This window comes from Neophocaena asiaeorientalis, unplaced genomic scaffold (assembly GCF_003031525.2).
Source record: "Neophocaena asiaeorientalis asiaeorientalis breed wild unplaced genomic scaffold, Neophocaena_asiaeorientalis_V1.1 scaffold681, whole genome shotgun sequence".
NCBI lineage: Eukaryota > Metazoa > Chordata > Mammalia > Artiodactyla > Phocoenidae > Neophocaena > Neophocaena asiaeorientalis.
In genome coordinates, this window is record NW_020172271.1 from 692,935 (window position 1) to 711,872 (window position 18,938).

The window sequence follows — 18,938 nt, forward strand, 5'->3', positions numbered from 1 at the left end:
AGGTAGGAGGGCAGGTATTATTCTCACTTTCATAAGATGAAACTGAGAACCAAGGCTACTATGTAGTAGAATGGGGATTTAAAGACTAGATCTTCCAGCTAACTTCCTAATTTGTAAAGAATTAAAATAATGGGACACATAACTTTAGAACAATGTTGAATATAATTTATTCTCTTTGGATGATTCACAACTCATCTTAGGACTGTATATGGAATTATACTTGTAAATCAGGGTCATCAATATAAACATTAGCTATCTCCATAGCATTCAGTGCAGGTAAGATGATTAACAGAGCTGTCTGGTTAACCCAAAGTCCATCTCTATTCCAGTGCACTTTTATAATTCAGGAATTTTATCACTTCAAGGAAGTCATGAATTATCCATATGGTTTCAACTCTAAAATTGGTGTCCACTTAAACTTACGTTGTCCTTTATGGCTACAGACCATATCTGAGCTCTTCTTCCTTGACTATAATAGAAATTACACACACACACACACACACACACACACACACACACACTCTCTCTCCCTCTCTCTCTCTCTCTCTCTCTCTCTCACACTGGAGAGCAAGGTTTAAATGAGATACTCCTGTAAAGAACTTAGTGTTGTGCCTTCCAATACACAGTAGCTACAGAAGAGAAAAATAAGAGAGAGAGAGAGAGAAAAGAGTTGACATCTTCACTGGAACATTAAAAAATCATTGGACAAAACAAAGCAGAAACATCAACAAACTTACACTTTAAAAAATTCAATTTGGGGTTTCTATGGTTATAAAAGAAATTCATGCTTATTAGACAAAGACACTGAAAATCACCCATAATGCCACCACACATATATAATCACTGTTAATATATTGGTGTATATCCATCTAAAGTTTCACACACACTCACACACATACAGGCAAGTTTCGTGTGCATGTTTTAAACAAATGAGATCAATTAACTCAATCTTGTATTCCCTGCAGGGGGAAAAATCTAGCCATCCCCGCCCCAAGTAGAAGAAAACAAACAAAAATAAAACCCTAAACCCCTCAAATTAGAGTACATAAGAAATGCTATTTTATAACTAGTTTTTAACTTAATATACCACAGTATTATTCTACTGCAATAGAGAGCAAATCATCATTTTTAGTGTCTAATATCTCACTGCACAGTCACTAACAGTCTCTGTTTTGGGCTAAACTGCTCTTCTTTCCATGTAAATTCTAAACACCACTATTATAATTTATTCAATCACACTGTTCTCAGACTTTCCTACTGTAAACAATGCCATGAGCATACATCTTTGCTTACTTGGAGGGCATGACATGCACATTTAAAATTTTGCCAACCTGCCCTCTGGAAAAATTGTACCAATGTATATTCTATTGATGATGCTTTATAATTCCCATAACCTTGCCTATCTAGGTTTGGTTTGAAATAGAACCCTGCTTTTACTACCATTAATAGTGAAAGGCTTTAGGATCAATAAGCTAAAAAAAAAAAAAAGGTGTTTGGCTAACATTAAGAAGAAAGCAAATATTTGAGGAAAACAAAATAAAACACAATTTAAAAAAAAAAAAAAGGGTTGTGGGGGGAGGAACCGCAGGATCCGACTCCTCAGAAATTCCTGTTCAGCTGGAAGCTGGGTTCTTCATCACCCTGCTCACTCCTCCTCACCATGTTTGTTTTATTTGTTATGCGTTATTTTTTACTCGTCATCTGTGGTGAGACGGGTAAGGAGGGAATGTACAACAATAAAGAAGATGCATCCAACAAGATGCATCCAACAAAGTACCTCTGAGACCGACTCATGACTTAGTATCACCTTCCCTTGGATGTACCATTGTACCAAGCTCTACTGAGTGCATATTTCATAAAAATGGAAAACAACAGTTTTAAATGTTTTACCTCCAATGTGATAATTAAACTGTTTGCTCTGACTTCTGTGACCGTCCCCAAATTTTCCTAATTATCAGTAGCCATGATTTAATATAATAAAAACCTCAGATTATTTCAACCTAACACACCAAATGTGACAAAGAAGCAAAACATGCCCATCGCAGGAGAGGAGTTTACCTAAACATAGTGCACTCCTTCTCCTTAGTGATGACTCCTTACTTCTGATAAAGTAAGCTTCTTAATCAGAAGCTTAGTTAGCTTTAGATGTACTTTATACCTGAGATACGGAGTAGATTCTGTACATTAATCAGATAAGATTCACTTTATGTTTTCTTTAACCAGTCAGAATGGTCCTAGGGATAGAATAACAGCAGGTATGAAATGACAGGAAAAAAGTTTGGATAATGCTTTCCTTCGGAACCATTATCCAGAGATACTTCAAGTGTCCACAGAAAGATCTGTGAATCCAACAATCAAAAGATTACAATTCAGCATTATATTTCTAAAATACTGCATTACTTCAAACCAAGTTGTTAGTTCAGACTTAGGTAAAAATGAAGTGCCATCTCCTGAGCTGCAGCATCAATGTCTGCAGAGTGAACACCCACTCAGGAGACTTGTGACCCAGTTACCCACTCCCTGGATTCATTTCTGCTCTGCCTCTTAGGTCATTTACTGAACAGATATTGACTGAGTACTACAGTCACCCCTAGGTATCTGCGGGGGATTGGCTCCAGGACCCCACCACAGATAGCAAAATCCGAGGATGCTCAAGTCCCTTATATAAAATGGCACGGTATTTGCACATAGCCTACACACATCCTCCCATATACTTTACACCACCTCTGTATTACCAAAATACCTAATACAATGTACAAGCTATGTAAATAGGTGCAGCACTGCAAATTCAAGTTTTGCTTTTTGGAACTTTCTGCAATATTTTCCCCCCAATATTTTTAATCCGAGGCTAGTTGAATCCACAGATGCAGAACCCACGGATATGGAGGGCCAACTGCATTTAGAATACAGATATTATCTGGTGCCAGGCAGCTGTACTGGACAGCAGTGAAGAACAGAACTAAGCCCTTGCTCTCAATTCTAGCTGAAGAGACAGACCACACAGAAGTATAAATGTTAATAAGATAATTTCAGGTAGTGGTAAGTGTTACGAAGACAATAAAATAGGGGATGTATTAGGCTGTAACTTGGTGGTGAGGAGAAAGCTTCATTAGATGGGATAATCAAGAAAGGCTTGTCTCAGGAGGTGACATCTGAGTTAGACTTTGAATAAGATAAGGTCAATCATGCAATGAGTTGGGAAAACAATGTTTCAGGCAGAGGAAATAGAAAAAGTAAAAGAAAGAGCTTGGAGTGTTTGTCAGGAAGAAAGAGGGTGAGTGTGGCCAGAGCACAGTGACTGAGGGGAAGAATGAGAAATGAGGTTGAAAGAGGCCAGGTTAATATAGGGTCTCAGAGGCCATGGCAGAGTCTAATTTGATTCTAGGAATAGTGGAAAGCCATTAAAGGGCTTAAACAAGAGGGTGATATTACCTGATTTAAGTTTTTAAAAAAATCTCTGGTGGCTCTGTAGAGCGTGGACTGCAGTAGAAAGGAGATCAATAGAACTGATCAATGTAAACAGTCCATGCATGAGATGCTAAAGGCTTGGGCAAGGGTGGTGATGGGAACTGAGAAGAATGGTCAGATTCAGAATACATTTCAGACATGAAATGACATGACTTGCTAATGAATTAGATGAGGTTTGTGGGGGAGTGAGGGCAAAACCAAGGATTACTCCTATGCTGGGACTTGAGCAACCAGATGGACCGTGGTGCCATCAGCTGATATGAGGAATACTAGGGGAGGAACACATTTGGAGTGGAGAGTGGGGGCAGTCAAAGGTTCTGTTTCAGGCATGTTAGATACTGGAGATCTAACAGTGGTATAAGCTGGGGTACAGATAGCATACGGATGGGATATAAAGCTCACAGGACAGGATGAGATTACTTGGAGAAAAACTACAGATAGAGCCCTGGGACTTGCCAATATTGATCAGGTGAGAAGAGGAAGAGGAGCCAGCACAGAGCTGAGAGGGAGTGCCCGGTGAGGCAGGAGGGTATTCAGGAGAAGGTGGGGTACAGAAACCAAGAGAAGAAAGTATTTTTAGAAGGAAGGAGTAATCAACTATGTTAAATGCTGCTGGAAGTCTGAACAAGATAAGGAAAGAAAACTCACAACTGAATTTAAAGCTGGAAGTATTAATAAAGAAATAAGGTAGAAAGATGTTATAAAAAAGGCATTTGATCTCGATCAAGCTATCACTTTTAAAGCTAAAAAACTTATAAGGGACAGTCTCAGCAAAATCCCTGAGGTATGTTGATTTATCAGGCTGAGTACATTTTGACTTCCCCTCTCAAAGGGAGAGGAGGAAAGCAATGACTCAGGAGGGTATCCTTCTGAGTTTTCCATTCTTATTCCCTGGAGCAGTGAGCATTCCTTGGCAATAGTGTGGTGGTATTCAGAAGTTACATGGAAAGAGGAGCAGCTCAGCCCAAAAGAGACTGAAAGTTTACTTGTCCCCCTGATTGTGATTCATCAAAGTCCTGACAGTCTCCTGTCCAAACCAACTCCAGCTAAAAGTTTCTTTATCTAACCCAAGGGCCCAAGTGAAAGGAAAAAACTGCCAACAGAAGTAGAAGACCACATCCACGCCCTCGGCTGGAGCATTCTCCTGGCACTACATTTTCTTTTCCAAGGCTGCTGCTGTTTCACTATCAGGCTCCAGCCTGTGTCTCACTCTCGTGGTATATCACTGAGGACAAAACTAAAAAAAGAGATCTGAGGCCTGCCCACACCTGTGCCACCTCACTCCCTGCCCCTTACCTGAGTCATTTTGTCCACAGAGACTGGAATTCCATCGATGGTGAGAGGCGGCAGCTCTGAGTTAACCTCCTGTGGCGCAGGGGCGTGCTCTGCCAGGGCAGACTCCAGGTCTTCCAGGATCATGCTCTTGTACTTACGGACCTGCAGGGAATTAAGGGCAGAAGTAAACAAGATGCCCAAAAACCAGGGAGGGTTGGTGCCAAGCAACCAGAGAGTGGGTGGGGCGGGCCTCCCTCAGCCATTGCAGAGCCCTAAGAACAAACATGTCCACAGCTAGCAGATAAAAATACCCGCTGGCCCCAAAGACATCACATTGTACAGAATTAAATGAAAAGATGATGAAATTACAGGTAACAATTGTAGAAAGAAGCCAGAGGAAAAATCTTTTACAGAAATACCGCTCCTCAGTTAAAATCACCTTTTCTCCGTAAATGCTGGCCCCAACACCTGTTCCAGATCTAACAGGAATGGCATTCATTATTCTGCATTTCCCAGGCCATTTGATAAAACCTAGCTGTGGCAGTTAATTACCAAAATCATTTTCAAGATCACTGAGGACTTATGTCCCTGAAACTCTAAGAAACTTATTTGAAACTTTCCTATGCCGTTACTTTCCTACAAAGCTAGACTACCAAGCAAACAGGAGATTCAAGTGTACAAGAGGCTGCACTGAAAGGCAGAGAAAAAAACTAGCTAGGTGTCACTATCAGTAAGGCCCAGGGCCAGAGAGAGCACCACAGGTCAAGTCCTCCTCCTTTCTGGTACTCCCTGGTGACAGAGGTGAACTTCAAACCCATGATGCGTCTGTAACTCTGACAAGCCCAGGTCTGAAGCAGATACTGTTACTCTGACTCCATTCCTTCCAATGCCAGTGAAAGGTCTCTCAAAACCCAGAACTTAACAGCAGCACATTGCACATGTACACATTCTTCTATCATGAGCAGAAATGGCAGAGAGACACTGGATCCTACCACCACCAATAATGGGTTCATTCACTTACAAGAATACACAAGGGGGATGAGGATACCTTTGGGGATAACAAAGAAGCCATGGAATTATAGAAATGTGACAAGATGGGATAGAAAATTAACTTGCTTTCAGGGCTCAGGCCATTATCTTAGAAAAAAAGGGTAAGAGAAAATGAGGTTTACCCAGAAGTTATGACAATGTTTGAGTCCTGGGTTTTCTGCTAAGTGGACTGAACTCCAATCACCACACACTTCCTTATAAATATCTCACTATGAAGATTAAAAGAGAAAGATTCCCATACTCAACCTCAAGCATATGGAAAAGTAAAAATTATTGTTGGCTACGATGTACAACTTTTACAGAGTTTTCCAAATAGGTCAACAATAAAAGTGATGAAAGAAAAATAGTGCAAACATGTAGAATCATTATTATCTCTAGAGATTCAGTTTTATCCTGGTTTCCAATAAAAGAGAAAGTTTCAAAAATTACTGCTGATATATTTATTGTAACTAAACAGCTGTGTTGTCATGGCATCTTTAAGGATACATATTTTCTGATTTCTAGGTTTCTATATCCTAAGTAGAGTTTTTACACTACCAACTCACAGAAAAACTGAGTAAGCCTAATTTATGGTCTTTGAACTTTAATGTATCAGGTTAAATCATTATATTAGTATGTATTCCCATAGTTGGAGTGAATGAAAATAATATAAGGGTAAATTTCATTGTGCAGAAACACCTGGCATTCTAAAACAAAAAATCATTAGATTATTACTATTATTAGCTAGTTTGAAACAATTTCAGCCATTTGTATGGGTCAGCAGAATTCCAGGAATTCAGATCCAGGAATTTTGCTAAACTTGCCCGTGCTGTATAATTCCTTAAAAAAATCTTGATAAAAAAAAAAAAAGAAGCTGGTAAAGCATCCCTCAGAGTAATTTACAACTTCAGGTGTGAACACAATATTTCTAAGTCTGCTTAGTAAAGTTAACTAACTTTCCCAGAATTAAAAAGCTAGGGCTTCAATTCTACCTGATCTATCAATCCTGAGATGAACCCCACCACCACCACATTTATCATTCCTCTGAAATTGGAATACATGTTAAAATTGCTGTAGACCAGGTGTTATGGGGCATAGCAGTCACTGACTGCACATTTGTGAACATGGCTGTTATCCCTGGAGGCATGACTGTAACCCCTGGCCTTTAAAATCAACAAACCATTTAGCACCATTTCAGAAAGGAATGTGAGTCTTGGCTGTTGTCTGATAACTTCCCCAGTGATCCTTCTGGTAAGACCAAAAAGCACCAGCATCAAACTTGTCGCAGCTTGGAAAAAGTCTCAGAGACAACAGTAGAGCTCTTTTTAAAGAAATGAAGCACCACCCATGCTCTTGATGGCACAGAGGACAATATTACATGAAACCACACATACAATGATGACTCTGAAACAAGAAGTAATCCAGAAGAATTGGACTGTGAGTGTGAAAAAGTTTTAGGAATAGCTAAAAAAAAATTTAGAAATAGGAAATTTATTTCACTTACATTTTCCTTTTTATGTATTTACAAAAGCAGTATGATTAAAATCTGTATCTAAGTAAGCCTGAAAAAACTCTTTCAATAAGTATAAAATAAAAATTCCAAGTGATAATAAGCATTGTGTCAGAGTTTGTCATTTTTTCTTTTTTTGGTGCTACATAAATAACGGTGCATCTTATAATTGATGGTATCAGAGATATGATGAAATACAGGTTTGTTTGTTTTCCAACTTCCACCTTCTATTCCAAAAACCACAGCTAAAGCCTTTGTCACTTCACACCAATATGTCGCTGTCAACTAACTTGTTTCACAATTAAAGTTAAAAACCACTTAAAAACAAAATCAGCTGGTCTGCCTACCAATCTCTCCTCCCCCAATTCATCCTCTATACTGCTGCCATTTAAAATTTCTGAAACACTGATAAATTATAATCAAATACCATTTACTGAACACTTGCTATGTGTCATGCACTGCATACATTATTCAATTAATTCTCACATAATTCTATAAAGAAACTACCATTATACCCATTTTGCAGATAAGAAAATTCAGGCTTAAGTAACTTCCCCAAATTATATAGCTAGTATATAGGAATATAGCAGAAAATCAAACTAATTTTTACGTAGCTTCAAAGCCTATATGTTCAGCCACTTCACTATCATTTATCTTTTTTCTCAAAAATACTCCTACAGTTCCCCACTTCTTATAGGATGAAGTCCAAACTTCTCAGTCTTGCGTTTCAACTGTTCTGATCATTCCCTACTTTCCCAATACTCTCCACCAGGGCCACCACGTACAGCTGTGCATGCCCAGCTCTGAGAACTATGTGAATAGCACCCTCCTGAGTTCCCAGCGCATAACCCAGAGTCCTACTGGGCAGCTTTGCTCACCATCCTCCCTCTTTAGCTAGCCATCCTCCTCACTAACTTCTGCATCTAGCAAGTTCTTTTGTCTCTGGGTCTTTAATTCTGCTTCTTATCCAAATATTATCCATCTTTCAAGGCCCAACTCAACTAATTCTGCTTCTTATCCAAATATTATCTACCTTTCAAGGCCCAACTCAACTTCCACTTTCTCTGAGAAAACTTCCCAAGTGTTCTTGCCATAATTATCTTACTCCTTTAAACTTCTACAGATTCAAATAATCATGTGTCACTTACATGTTATTTCCAGGCTACACTGTACACAACTAGTGTTATGAAATCACTGAGCACAGGAACCAGGCCTTTTGTTTATTTTTAAAATATATATTATGAAACATTTCACATATTCAGACATGTACAGATAATACATTAACAAACATCCTCATAATTAACAGAGATGAGAGCGTTTAGGGTGTTTACAGGAGCCATCAGAGTTCTGGGCACAGAACGCGCTTGTTGAGGATTTAGGAATTGGCTGCTACAACCGTAAGGTCAATGGGCCTTTAGTGAGGTTGCAAAAACAGTCCCAGACAAGATATAATTATTTTGCATACTCAAAGCTTTTCTGGATAAAAGAGGAATCTTCAGGAAGGTCTCAAAAAAGATTTTTAATATTTTTTTACCTATGAGCCCCTCTGAGATTAAAAATACATTGTCATCTGAGGTATATAACAAAGAGATGCTCAAGTGCAAAGCTGCCTTCAGACCTGTGATCCTGAAGCATGCCTGGCACAGAGCCAGGCCACACGCTGTGGCCCATGAAATCTGTTGGCTTCATTCTGTTCTCTCTTCAGTCCCAATGTCAGCCTCTTCCCTCTCCTGCCTCAGTCCAGATCTCAAGTTTTCCCCTTGCCCCCTGGATCCCTACTTTTGAACCTTGAAACCTCAAAGGACTTAGATGGATGGAATCCTTATCTCGTACTTTGTATCTAACAGTGTTAGTTATTTGTTGAATAAGTTAATAAACAAACAATAGGGCTTTTCCTTTACTACTTTTTAAATATGCTTCCACATTTCATGTAACTTGAAGCCATTTTTTAAAAACCTATCTAAATAAGTGAATGACTTAAAACAAGAAATCATGAGACTATTGGAAAGGTGGAATTAAACAAAGGCAGAAGGATGACTTCAAAGAAGCTGGTGATAACCCCAGAGCTACCTCTTGCTTCTGTGACTGTGACTAATATCTGTACCTTAGAACTGGTTAGTCATACCCAGAGTAACCCCATCTAAATGCTGTGGATTATTGACTCTGAGGAAAGAGCTCCACCTTCAGAAACTCCCATGGTTCTTCTGAAAAAAGATGGAAATTCTCTCTGTCCCTCAATAAAATTTTTCTAGGCCTATTCTACAAAGCTCATAAAAGTATGTGATAAGGCAGTAAGCCACCAAGACAATGTCCTTAGGGCACAGCAACTTTAAAATCTACCATTTGCCAATGCCTTTCATGCCAGTTCTCTGTAAACATTACATATAGGGGAATGATAAACTTTAATTAATTTCTACTGCTCCCCAGTGAAGTTGGTATTATCCTTATTTCACACATGAGGACACTGAGCCACATACAGGAAAAATCAATGTGGGAAACCACTCAAGAAATCAAAGCCGAAACAGAGTTTTCACAAAAGGGAAGTTTTTAGCTACACATGCCCACTCTAGTTAACATCAACCCATGGGCAGGATTGAATTAGCCTGTCTAAATGTTGGTAACTCTATGTTTTACTATGGGAGCCACACCTTCATTCACTAAGAATGATACTCAAAAAGACCAAAACATTCAATGGAATTATTCTGGAGGTCTTTTAACTTGCTTTGTTTTAAAGAGCAGAGGCCTTAAAAAGACAAAAGTTTTAAACTGCAGAGGACATTAGATCTGAAGGTAGTAGATCCCAAGCAGCTTAGAGAAATCTTAAGTTTCTAGGTTAAGGAACTCTCATTCTCCATCATAGTCAAAGGCCCTTTCTGAGAGTTTGCCTAATTTTAAGTTATTTCACTACCCCCATGTTACATATATAGACATGGCATATGTAATCTCTGAACCAGTAGCTTCTCCATCCAAAAAGTATTTATTATTCATTTGTATGCTGGGCACTGTGCTAAGGAAAGGGCTGGGGACAAAATGGGAAGCAAAGTTATCAGTCACAGTGCCCCAAGGTTGTATATATTCCAATCTAGTGGAGAAGACAAACACAAAAATAAATGTGTAATTACAAACTGGGACAAGTACTATAAAAGATGACACAATCTAACTTAATAGATCTTTACCTCTCAAGATCTCAATTTCGATCCAATGCAGGATCAGAATTTAGAAACCAAATCTGCATTCTGAATTTCTGAGTGCTGCCAAACGTTTAGGATGCTTCATTCATTCAACAAATATCACTGAGCAACTGTTTATGGCAGGCACAGTGCTTGCACTGGGAGCACAATGGAGAATAAAGTAGATCCAGTCCCTGCCACCTTAAGAGCTCACAATCTAGCTGGGGACAGACATTAATCAAATAATCACACAAATCGGTAAATAATAAAGCAGCTATAATAAGTGCTCAGAGGCGCTGTGAGAGTCTTGGATAGAACAAGGGGCTTTAATCTGCACAGGGAGGTCAGAAAGACTTCACAGAGGAAGTGTCAACTGAGATGAGTTCTTAAATATAAGTCAAAGTTTAATAAGGTGAAGAAGGAGGTAAGAGAGGGCAAATCAGAGGGAAGAGCATACACAACAGCTTTGTGGAGGGATGAAGCAAGGGAGTGAACAAAGACTGTGGTTGGAGTAGAGAGAGAAGCTGGGGAATGGGGCAAGATGAGGCTAGAGACAGGTGGGAGTCAAGCAGAGGGCTCCTGCCACCGAAAAGGGAACTGGATGCACACCAAGATTGGTAGCTAGGGTCGTGGCAATGGAAACAGAGAAAGTGGGCCAATTTCAGAGATATTTAGGAAATGAATGGAGAACAAAGTAATAGATGGGGTGTGGGGTGGAGAAGAGGAGAGGGAGGTGCCAAAATGGCTCTAGGTTTCTGCCTTGAGTAACTGGATGAGGAGGACAGATATTGGAAACAGACATTAATTTCTTTGGTTGGGGAGGAGAAGACTTTAGTTTTGCTGAACTTGAGATGCTATTAAAATATCCAGGAGGAGATTTTTCTCTTTCCTATTCTCTTTCAGTCAATCGTTTGAAAGTATTTTTGATAATGTCTGTTTTGTGTTATTTGCATCTTCAATATACATGGAAATGACTTTCTCCCTTAAAAACTACATACAAACATATGCACATATAGATGAAGTTTCTCTCTCTTACTTCCTACTCTCTTTCACCTCATCACTTACTCACCCCCAAGGTTCTCTGGCCTCTTCTCTTGGTTCTGCAGGTCTGACCAGGAGAAGCGAAAGGGAAAGCGACCTTTGCTGTTCAGTGGCACCAGAATAATGACCGTTATACTGCCTCTTTCCCTCCCCAGAAAGAAGCTAGCAGTAGCTATAGTGGGTGCTTGCTTATAGCAACCATACTGACCTTTCACAGAACTGGGAAGAACTGGAAGGTATAGTTGTCCCCCTTTAGAGGAGTGGGGGAAAGACTAAGAAAATGAGATTAAAATTGAAACTCTATATTCAATATCCTAGACAAACCTATGGGAGATGTTGGGCCCTGGCTCTACTATTCAGAAATTGGGGAATCTTGGGCAAATCACTTAACCTCTGAGCTAGTAGTATTCTCATCTGCAAAATAAATACCTACATCTCAGGGTTCCTGTCAGGACTACTGAGAATATAAATCTGCTCTACTATACAAATGTTAGTTACAACAATCCTCTGCACTCAGCAATTTCATAAACATGTAGAAAATGCAGATTTACTTTTAAAGTAGGATCAAATTCTGTATGGTTCTATTAACCTGTTTTCTTCACTTAATAATTCATCATCAGCATCTGAAAATATTAGAAAGATCTATGTCATCATGCTTAATGGCAGTGTAGCAGTCCTATCTATGGATGAGCCATCGATTTATCTGACCAACCCCTTATATTTGAACTTTTAGGTTATTCTCAATTTTTAAAAAAATACTATAAATAGTACAGTGACTGATATCTTTGCTCATTTAATCAATTATTTTCTTAGGAGAAAATTTCAAAAGGAAGCTGGATTAAAAAGTGTACACTGGGGGCACTTTCTATCCCAGTTGCCAAAATGCCCTCCAGAAAATTACACCAATTTACATTGCCTGTTTGATATGCCAACACTGCAAGTTATATATCTTCTTCCTGTTTGCCAACATGAGCCATGTAAAATGACTTTTTGTTTTAATTCCCATTTCTTTGAAAATTTCTGTGGTTGTTAAACATTTGTAGTTTCTCCTTTTATTTATGTTCTTTTGTCTTTGGGTATTTTAAAAAATATAATTTTTAAATGAAAAAATTTAAATATACAGAAAGGTGGAAAGAACAGTAAAATAAATGTCTGTATTTATGTTCTTTTGTCTTTGGGTATTTATGTTCTTTTGTCTTTGGGTATTTTTAAAAATATAATTTTTAAATGAAAAAATTTAAATATACAGAAAGGTGGAAAGAACAGTAAAATAAATGTCTGTACATCCAGCACTTAGATTCAATAGTTGTACATTTTGGCATAATTACTTTATCTGCCATCTATACACACACACATTTTTTGGGCTAACCACTTAAAGTATAGACTTTGCAACACTTTTTAAAAATATATATATATATATATTTATCTATCTATCTATCTATTTATTTGCGCCAGATCTTAGTTGAGGCATGCGGGATCTAGTTCCCTGACCAGGGATTGAACCCGGGCCCTGTGCACTGGGAGCTCGGAGTTCTTTAACCACTGGACCATCAGGGAAGTCCCAATACTTCTTAATATTTCAACATGCATCTTGGAAAAATAAGGGCATTCTCATACACAACTACAATACAATTATCACAACCTGCAAAAATAACATACTTCCTTAATATCATCTTCTAATATCTAACCCATATTCAAACATATCTTTGGATCTTTTTATTCATTCATCTGTTCATATTTTTATTGATTTTTGAGAGCTCTTTATATACTAAGAATGTTAATCATTAGTTCACTCCTTACTGTGTGACCCTGGACAAAATACTTAAGCTCTTAAACCTTCAATTTCTACATCTGTAAAGCACAGATAATAACATATATATATATACATCATAGGGTTGCTGTAATGATTAAGTAAAAATCATAAAGTGCTTAGCAGAAACAGGCACATTGTAAACACTCAGTAAATTGTAGTTGTTCTTATTTTGAAAATTTTTTTTTCCAGTTTGTTGTTTTTGTTTACAGTGGCTTGCCATACATCCCAACTGTGGGCAAGGAGGTAATATGGGCAGAACACAGTATGGAGAAATAAATGAAACCCTGGAAAATATAAGAGAAACCTCAACACCACGTATTAAAAGACCCAGTAGGGACTTCCTGGGTGGCACAGTGGTTAAGAATCCGCCTGCCAATGCAGGGGACAGAGGTTCAATCCCTGGTCTGGGAAGATCCCACATGCCGCGGAGCAACTAAGCCTAGATGCCACAACTACTGAAGCCCGCACACCCTAGAGCCCATGCTCTGCAACAAGAGGAGCCACTGCAATGAGAAGCCTGCGCACCACAGCGAAGAGTAGCCCCCGCTCACCGCAACTAGAGAAAGCCTGCGCACAGCAACAAAGACGCAACGCAGCCAAATAAATAAATAGACAAAAGTTAAAAAAAAAAAAAGGCCCAGTAAAGTTTTCAATCCCCCTTTGACAAATTTGTAAAATAACTGACAATCTTGAATCTGAAATCCATATTCCAAAGATGAATGGCCCTACTGAATTTTAATTTTCCAGAGTTCCCAGCAGCCTCCAGAAAGAAGAGCAAGAAGGAATATTAATGATGGCTTCAGGTAGGAGGACAAAATGCAAATAACAAAATTTTAATAATATTTAATGAGATAATACATGCAAAGTGCTTATAACATAACCTAGAACACAGCATTCAATAAATGTTAGACATTATTATAAAATCCAAATCATTTCTTTTACTGTTGTTAATATGAGATTATGTGGAATACACTGCATAATTGATTATGGTAAACATGAGCTCTGATTCTTTAATACCACCCTGTGTACTGGTATATATATAAGATTAAAGAATATTCTGCTGTACTTTGAAGGTTTAACAGAAGTCACCCCAAATAATCAGGAGCGTAGTGTCCCTTTGAAGGATATGGTTTAATTACTTTTTCAGTTTTGTACATGTTTGTTATCCTACTGAGGTTTAGATATATTTTCGTTATTTTATTTTCTTATTGAATTATCCACTTAGTTAGGATTTTTAATTTAAAAGAACAAAATTAATGCATATCATTTCCTTGCAATGTTCAATCTATTCTTATCTGCAATTATAACTCTTATCTCACTTCTAAGACTGCATATTTTTCTTCATCCTTTTTCTCAATTAGCATGCTAGAAGTTTTTCTATTTCATTGGATTTTTCATAGTACCATTTCTTGAATGTAACAATTCTACTTCTGTTTACAAAATCATTAATTTCTTCCTCATGTTTACTTACTCTATTTCTTAGACTTATTTTCTTGTTCCCTTTCCAGCTTCTGGCTTTAGATGTAGTTTCTTTTCCTTCTTTCTTGTGTATAAAAAAAAAAAAATCAAGGCAATAAACATTCCTTTGAGCATCAGTGTAGGTCATAATTTTTAAAGTTTTTTAAAAATTGTTTTTAAGTAGTCTGCAAATTAAGTTGTTTTTTCAAATTTCCATGTGGCTGAAAATTCCTGTCAACTTTTTTTTTTTTGCGTTACATGGGCCTCTCACTGTTGTGGCCTCTCCCGTCGCGGAGCACAGGCTCCAGACGCACAGGCTCAGCAGCCATGGCTCACGGGCCCAGCTGCTCCGCGGCACGTGGGATCTTCCCAGACCGGGGCACAAACCCGTGTCCCCTGCATCGGCAGGCGGACTCTCAACCGCTGCGCCACCAGGGAAGCCCTCCTGTCAACTTTTAATATTAAGTTCTAAATTTTCTATACTTTGGTCAAAAACATGGCCTGTGTAATTTTCTGCATTTTACAATTTATTAAGATTTTCTTTGGGGCCTAATAATAACATATGGTCAATTCTTATAACCCATTCATGTAATTTTTCAAATATGGTATATTCAAAAATATATTTTGTAAGATATCAATGTTAATATATCTATTCTTTATATTAACCTTATTAATTCTAATATTCAGATCTCTGTTCTTATTTATATTTTTCTTCCTTGATCTGACAAAGATAGCAAAGCCTCCTACTACCACTATAGTTTCTTTTTATTTTTTTCTCCCATTTCTAACTTTTTGATCTACATTCTTTGCTTTAATGTTACTTGAGACATAAACTACTTATCAACACTAGAAGACCTATGGTTCTCAGTTAATACTCATCTGTCTTGAGAATCTGGCTTTGTCTGATATTAATGCTGTGATCCATGATTTATTTTTGTAGGGATTTGTCTGACATACCTTTGCCTGTTATTTTGCTTTTAAAATTTTAACACCTTTACTGAAATATAATTCATATACCATACATATTAGTTTCCTATGGTTGCCACAAAGTATCACAAACTTGGTGGCTTAAAACAACAGAAATTCGTTCTCTTAGTTTCACAGGCTCAAGATGTTGGCAGGGCTGGTTGTTCTGGAGGCTCTAAGGGAGAATCCATTTTCTCATCTTGCCTAGCTGCCGTCTAGCACATATTCCTTTGCTCCTGACCCCTTCCCTGCACCCACCCTCTTGCTTCTGCCAACACATCTCCTACTTCTACATCAATCTCCCTTTGTCTCCCTCTTATATAAAGACACTCTGATTAGATTTAGGGCCTACCTGAACAATCCAGGGTAATGTCCCCATCTCAAAAATCTTTAACTTAACCACACCTGCAAAGTCCTTTTTGCCATATAGTAACACTCAAAGGTTCCAGGGATTTGGATCTGTATATCTTTGGTGGCCATTCATTAATCAGCCTACCACACACACCATACAATTCACCTGTTTAAAGTGTACAATTCACTCTTTTAAATATCTGTAGGGTCATGTAATAAGCATTATCATAATCTATTCCCCCTAAAAGAAACTCCATACCCACTAGCTGTCACTCTCCATTACTTCATCCCCCTTCTCCAACCTGGCAACCACTAACCTACTTTCTGTCTCTATAGCTTTGACTATTCTGGACACTGCACATAAATGAAATCATACAACATGTGGCCTTTTGTGAATGGATTATTTCACTTAGCACAACGTTTTCAAGGATCATCCATGCCGTAATATTTATCAGTACTTCATTCCTTTTTATTGCTGAGTAATATTACACTGTATAGATAATACAACTTCTTTTAATCCATTCATCAGCTGATGGACATTTGGGTTATTTCCAGTTTGTGGCTATTATGAATAATGCTGCTATGAACACTGTTATATATTTTTGTATGTAAGTTTTGCTGCAATGAACACTGTGTGTGTAGGTTTTGTTTTCAGTTCTCTTGGGTAAACGTAGGAGTAGAATTGCTGGGTCATATGTAACTTTGCTTTTAACATTTTGAGAAATTGCCGAAGTTTTCCAAAGCAGCTGCATCATTTTACATTCCCAACAGCAATGTATGGGGCTTCCAATTTCTCGACATCCCAACACTTATTATTGTCCATAATTTTTCCAACACTTATTATTGTCCATCTTTTTTATTATAGTCATCCTAGTAGGTGTGAAGTATTTCATCGTAGTTTTGATTTTCACTTCCCTAATGATTATTTATAAAGTGCTCATGTGCTTCCTGGCCATTTCTATATTTTCTTTGGAGAAATATCTATTCAGATTCTTTGCCATTTTAAATTGGGTTAATTGTTTTTTGTTTTTGTTTTGGCCGCACTGAGCGGCTTGTGGGATCTTAGTTCCATGACCAGGAATCGAACCCATGCCCCCTGCAGTGGAAGCACAGAGTCCTAACCACTGAATCACCAGGGAATTCCAGGTTAATTGTCTTTTCATTGTTGAGTTATAAGAGTTCTTTATATATTCTGGATACAAATTCTGTATCAGATACATAATTTGCAAATATTTCCTCCCATTCTGTGGATTGTATTTTCATTTTCTTGATGGTATAGTTTGCATCTACTTTGAACATTTGTGAGTCACTGTAAGTATGTCACATAAATTAAATAGAATTGGGTTCTGATTTGGGTTGTTGTTCCAATCTAAAAGCAAATCTTTATTTTTAACAACAATATAAATATAGTATTTATATTTATGGTTTATAACAGAATTAATTGGTCTCACTTATATTCCTTTGTTCTATACTTTGTGTTTTGTTTTGTTTTTTAAATTCCTCCCCTTATTTTCTATCTTTTGTGTATAGACTTTCTTTCCTCTTTAGTGGTCTGGAAGACATATTTTGTCTCTAATTCTACTGGCATTTATTCTTTAGCCTATATTTATCAAGTGTCAGTCAACAGAAAAATATCTCCTGCTTTTTCTCAGTTTAGGCTATCATATGACCATTTTTTTCCTGTTTCATAGAGTCTGTAACTTTTTGTATTCTATGGAGGACTCCAACAGTTTTCTAACACTTTCTTTTGAATTTTTCAGTGAGTAATTTTCAGAGGTATTTTTCTGAGTCTTCCAGATGAGGCTTTTTCATAGATCACATTACTATTAGTAATAGTAATACTATCTAAAAATTTTAATACTGAAGAAGACATGCCCAGATTTCATGTTTGTCAACTACATGAGGGCTGCCTGTTAGGTACCATTTTGCACTAGAAGCCATCTACCATATTCCTGTAATGAATATGTAAGGAAAGGTCCTAATATACATCCTATTCTGGGGCCTCAGGAATTTAAAGGAAAACTCAAAACAAAACTCAAAAATGTTAAGAAAGAACCACAACATCTGTGTGTGTGAAAAAAAATACACTAAAATCTCAGCTGATTACTAATTCTGAACTCTTGAAATGTCTATTCAATGTGGGAGATCTAAGAAATGTTATTGTAAGCTAATAAATCTTATCCTAGTAAAAATAAAATGCAATTTAAATCTGGACAGATCATCATTCTACAAACGATTCAAAGTTATTTCAGCCAGAAAAGAGTAGTTCACATAGTATAAGTATGCAAGGGTAAAATACTATTTTTATAAAGTTAGCTATGGATAAATATATAATCAAAATATTCAACTATATTTCAAAATTGAAGCAGTGTTAAATCAATTCTTTGAAGAAATACAAGAGATTTAAAATATGCAACTCAGACTTCCCTGGTGTTGCAGTGGTTAAGAATCCGCCTGCCAGGGCTTCCCTGGTGGCGCAGTGGTTGAGAGTCTGCCTGTGGATGCAGGGGAAACGGGTTCGTGCCCCAGTCCAGGAAGATCCCACATGCTACCGCTGCAACTAGAGAAAGCTCAAGTGCAGCAACGAAGACCCAATGCAGCCAAAAAATTATTTTTTTAAGTTAAAACAATAAAATAAAATATGCAACTCAGATATCAGTGATCAATAAAATGCTCCCAGGTTTGCCTCATGAAGTTCACATCTTGAGTAAACACCATTTGTTTCTGACATAATCAGTAATATTCTTAAAAAATCTTGCATTGGTTTCTTAAAGAACACAACATCATTTTTTCCATTGCATCTGATGAGGTAAAATACCTTGTTATGGAAAGTAGAAACAGAAATGATCCTTTTTAT

General features: G+C 37.5%; 1 protein-coding gene across 7 annotated transcripts in view; it reads right to left on the reverse strand.

Annotated features, from left to right (window-relative positions):
• Positions 1 to 18,938, reverse strand: part of NRF1 (nuclear respiratory factor 1) — a 130,349-nt gene that overhangs the window by 53,741 nt on the left and 57,670 nt on the right. For all 7 annotated transcript variants that reach the window (XR_003005630.1, XR_003005632.1, XR_003005629.1 and 4 more), the window contains exon 5: positions 4,765 to 4,905. Coding sequence is in view for 3 of the 7 variants with exons in the window: in XM_024762714.1 (XP_024618482.1) it covers positions 4,765 to 4,905 (141 nt within the window). In the remaining 4 variants the exon portion in view is untranslated. The remainder of the gene's footprint in view (positions 1 to 4,764; positions 4,906 to 18,938) is intronic.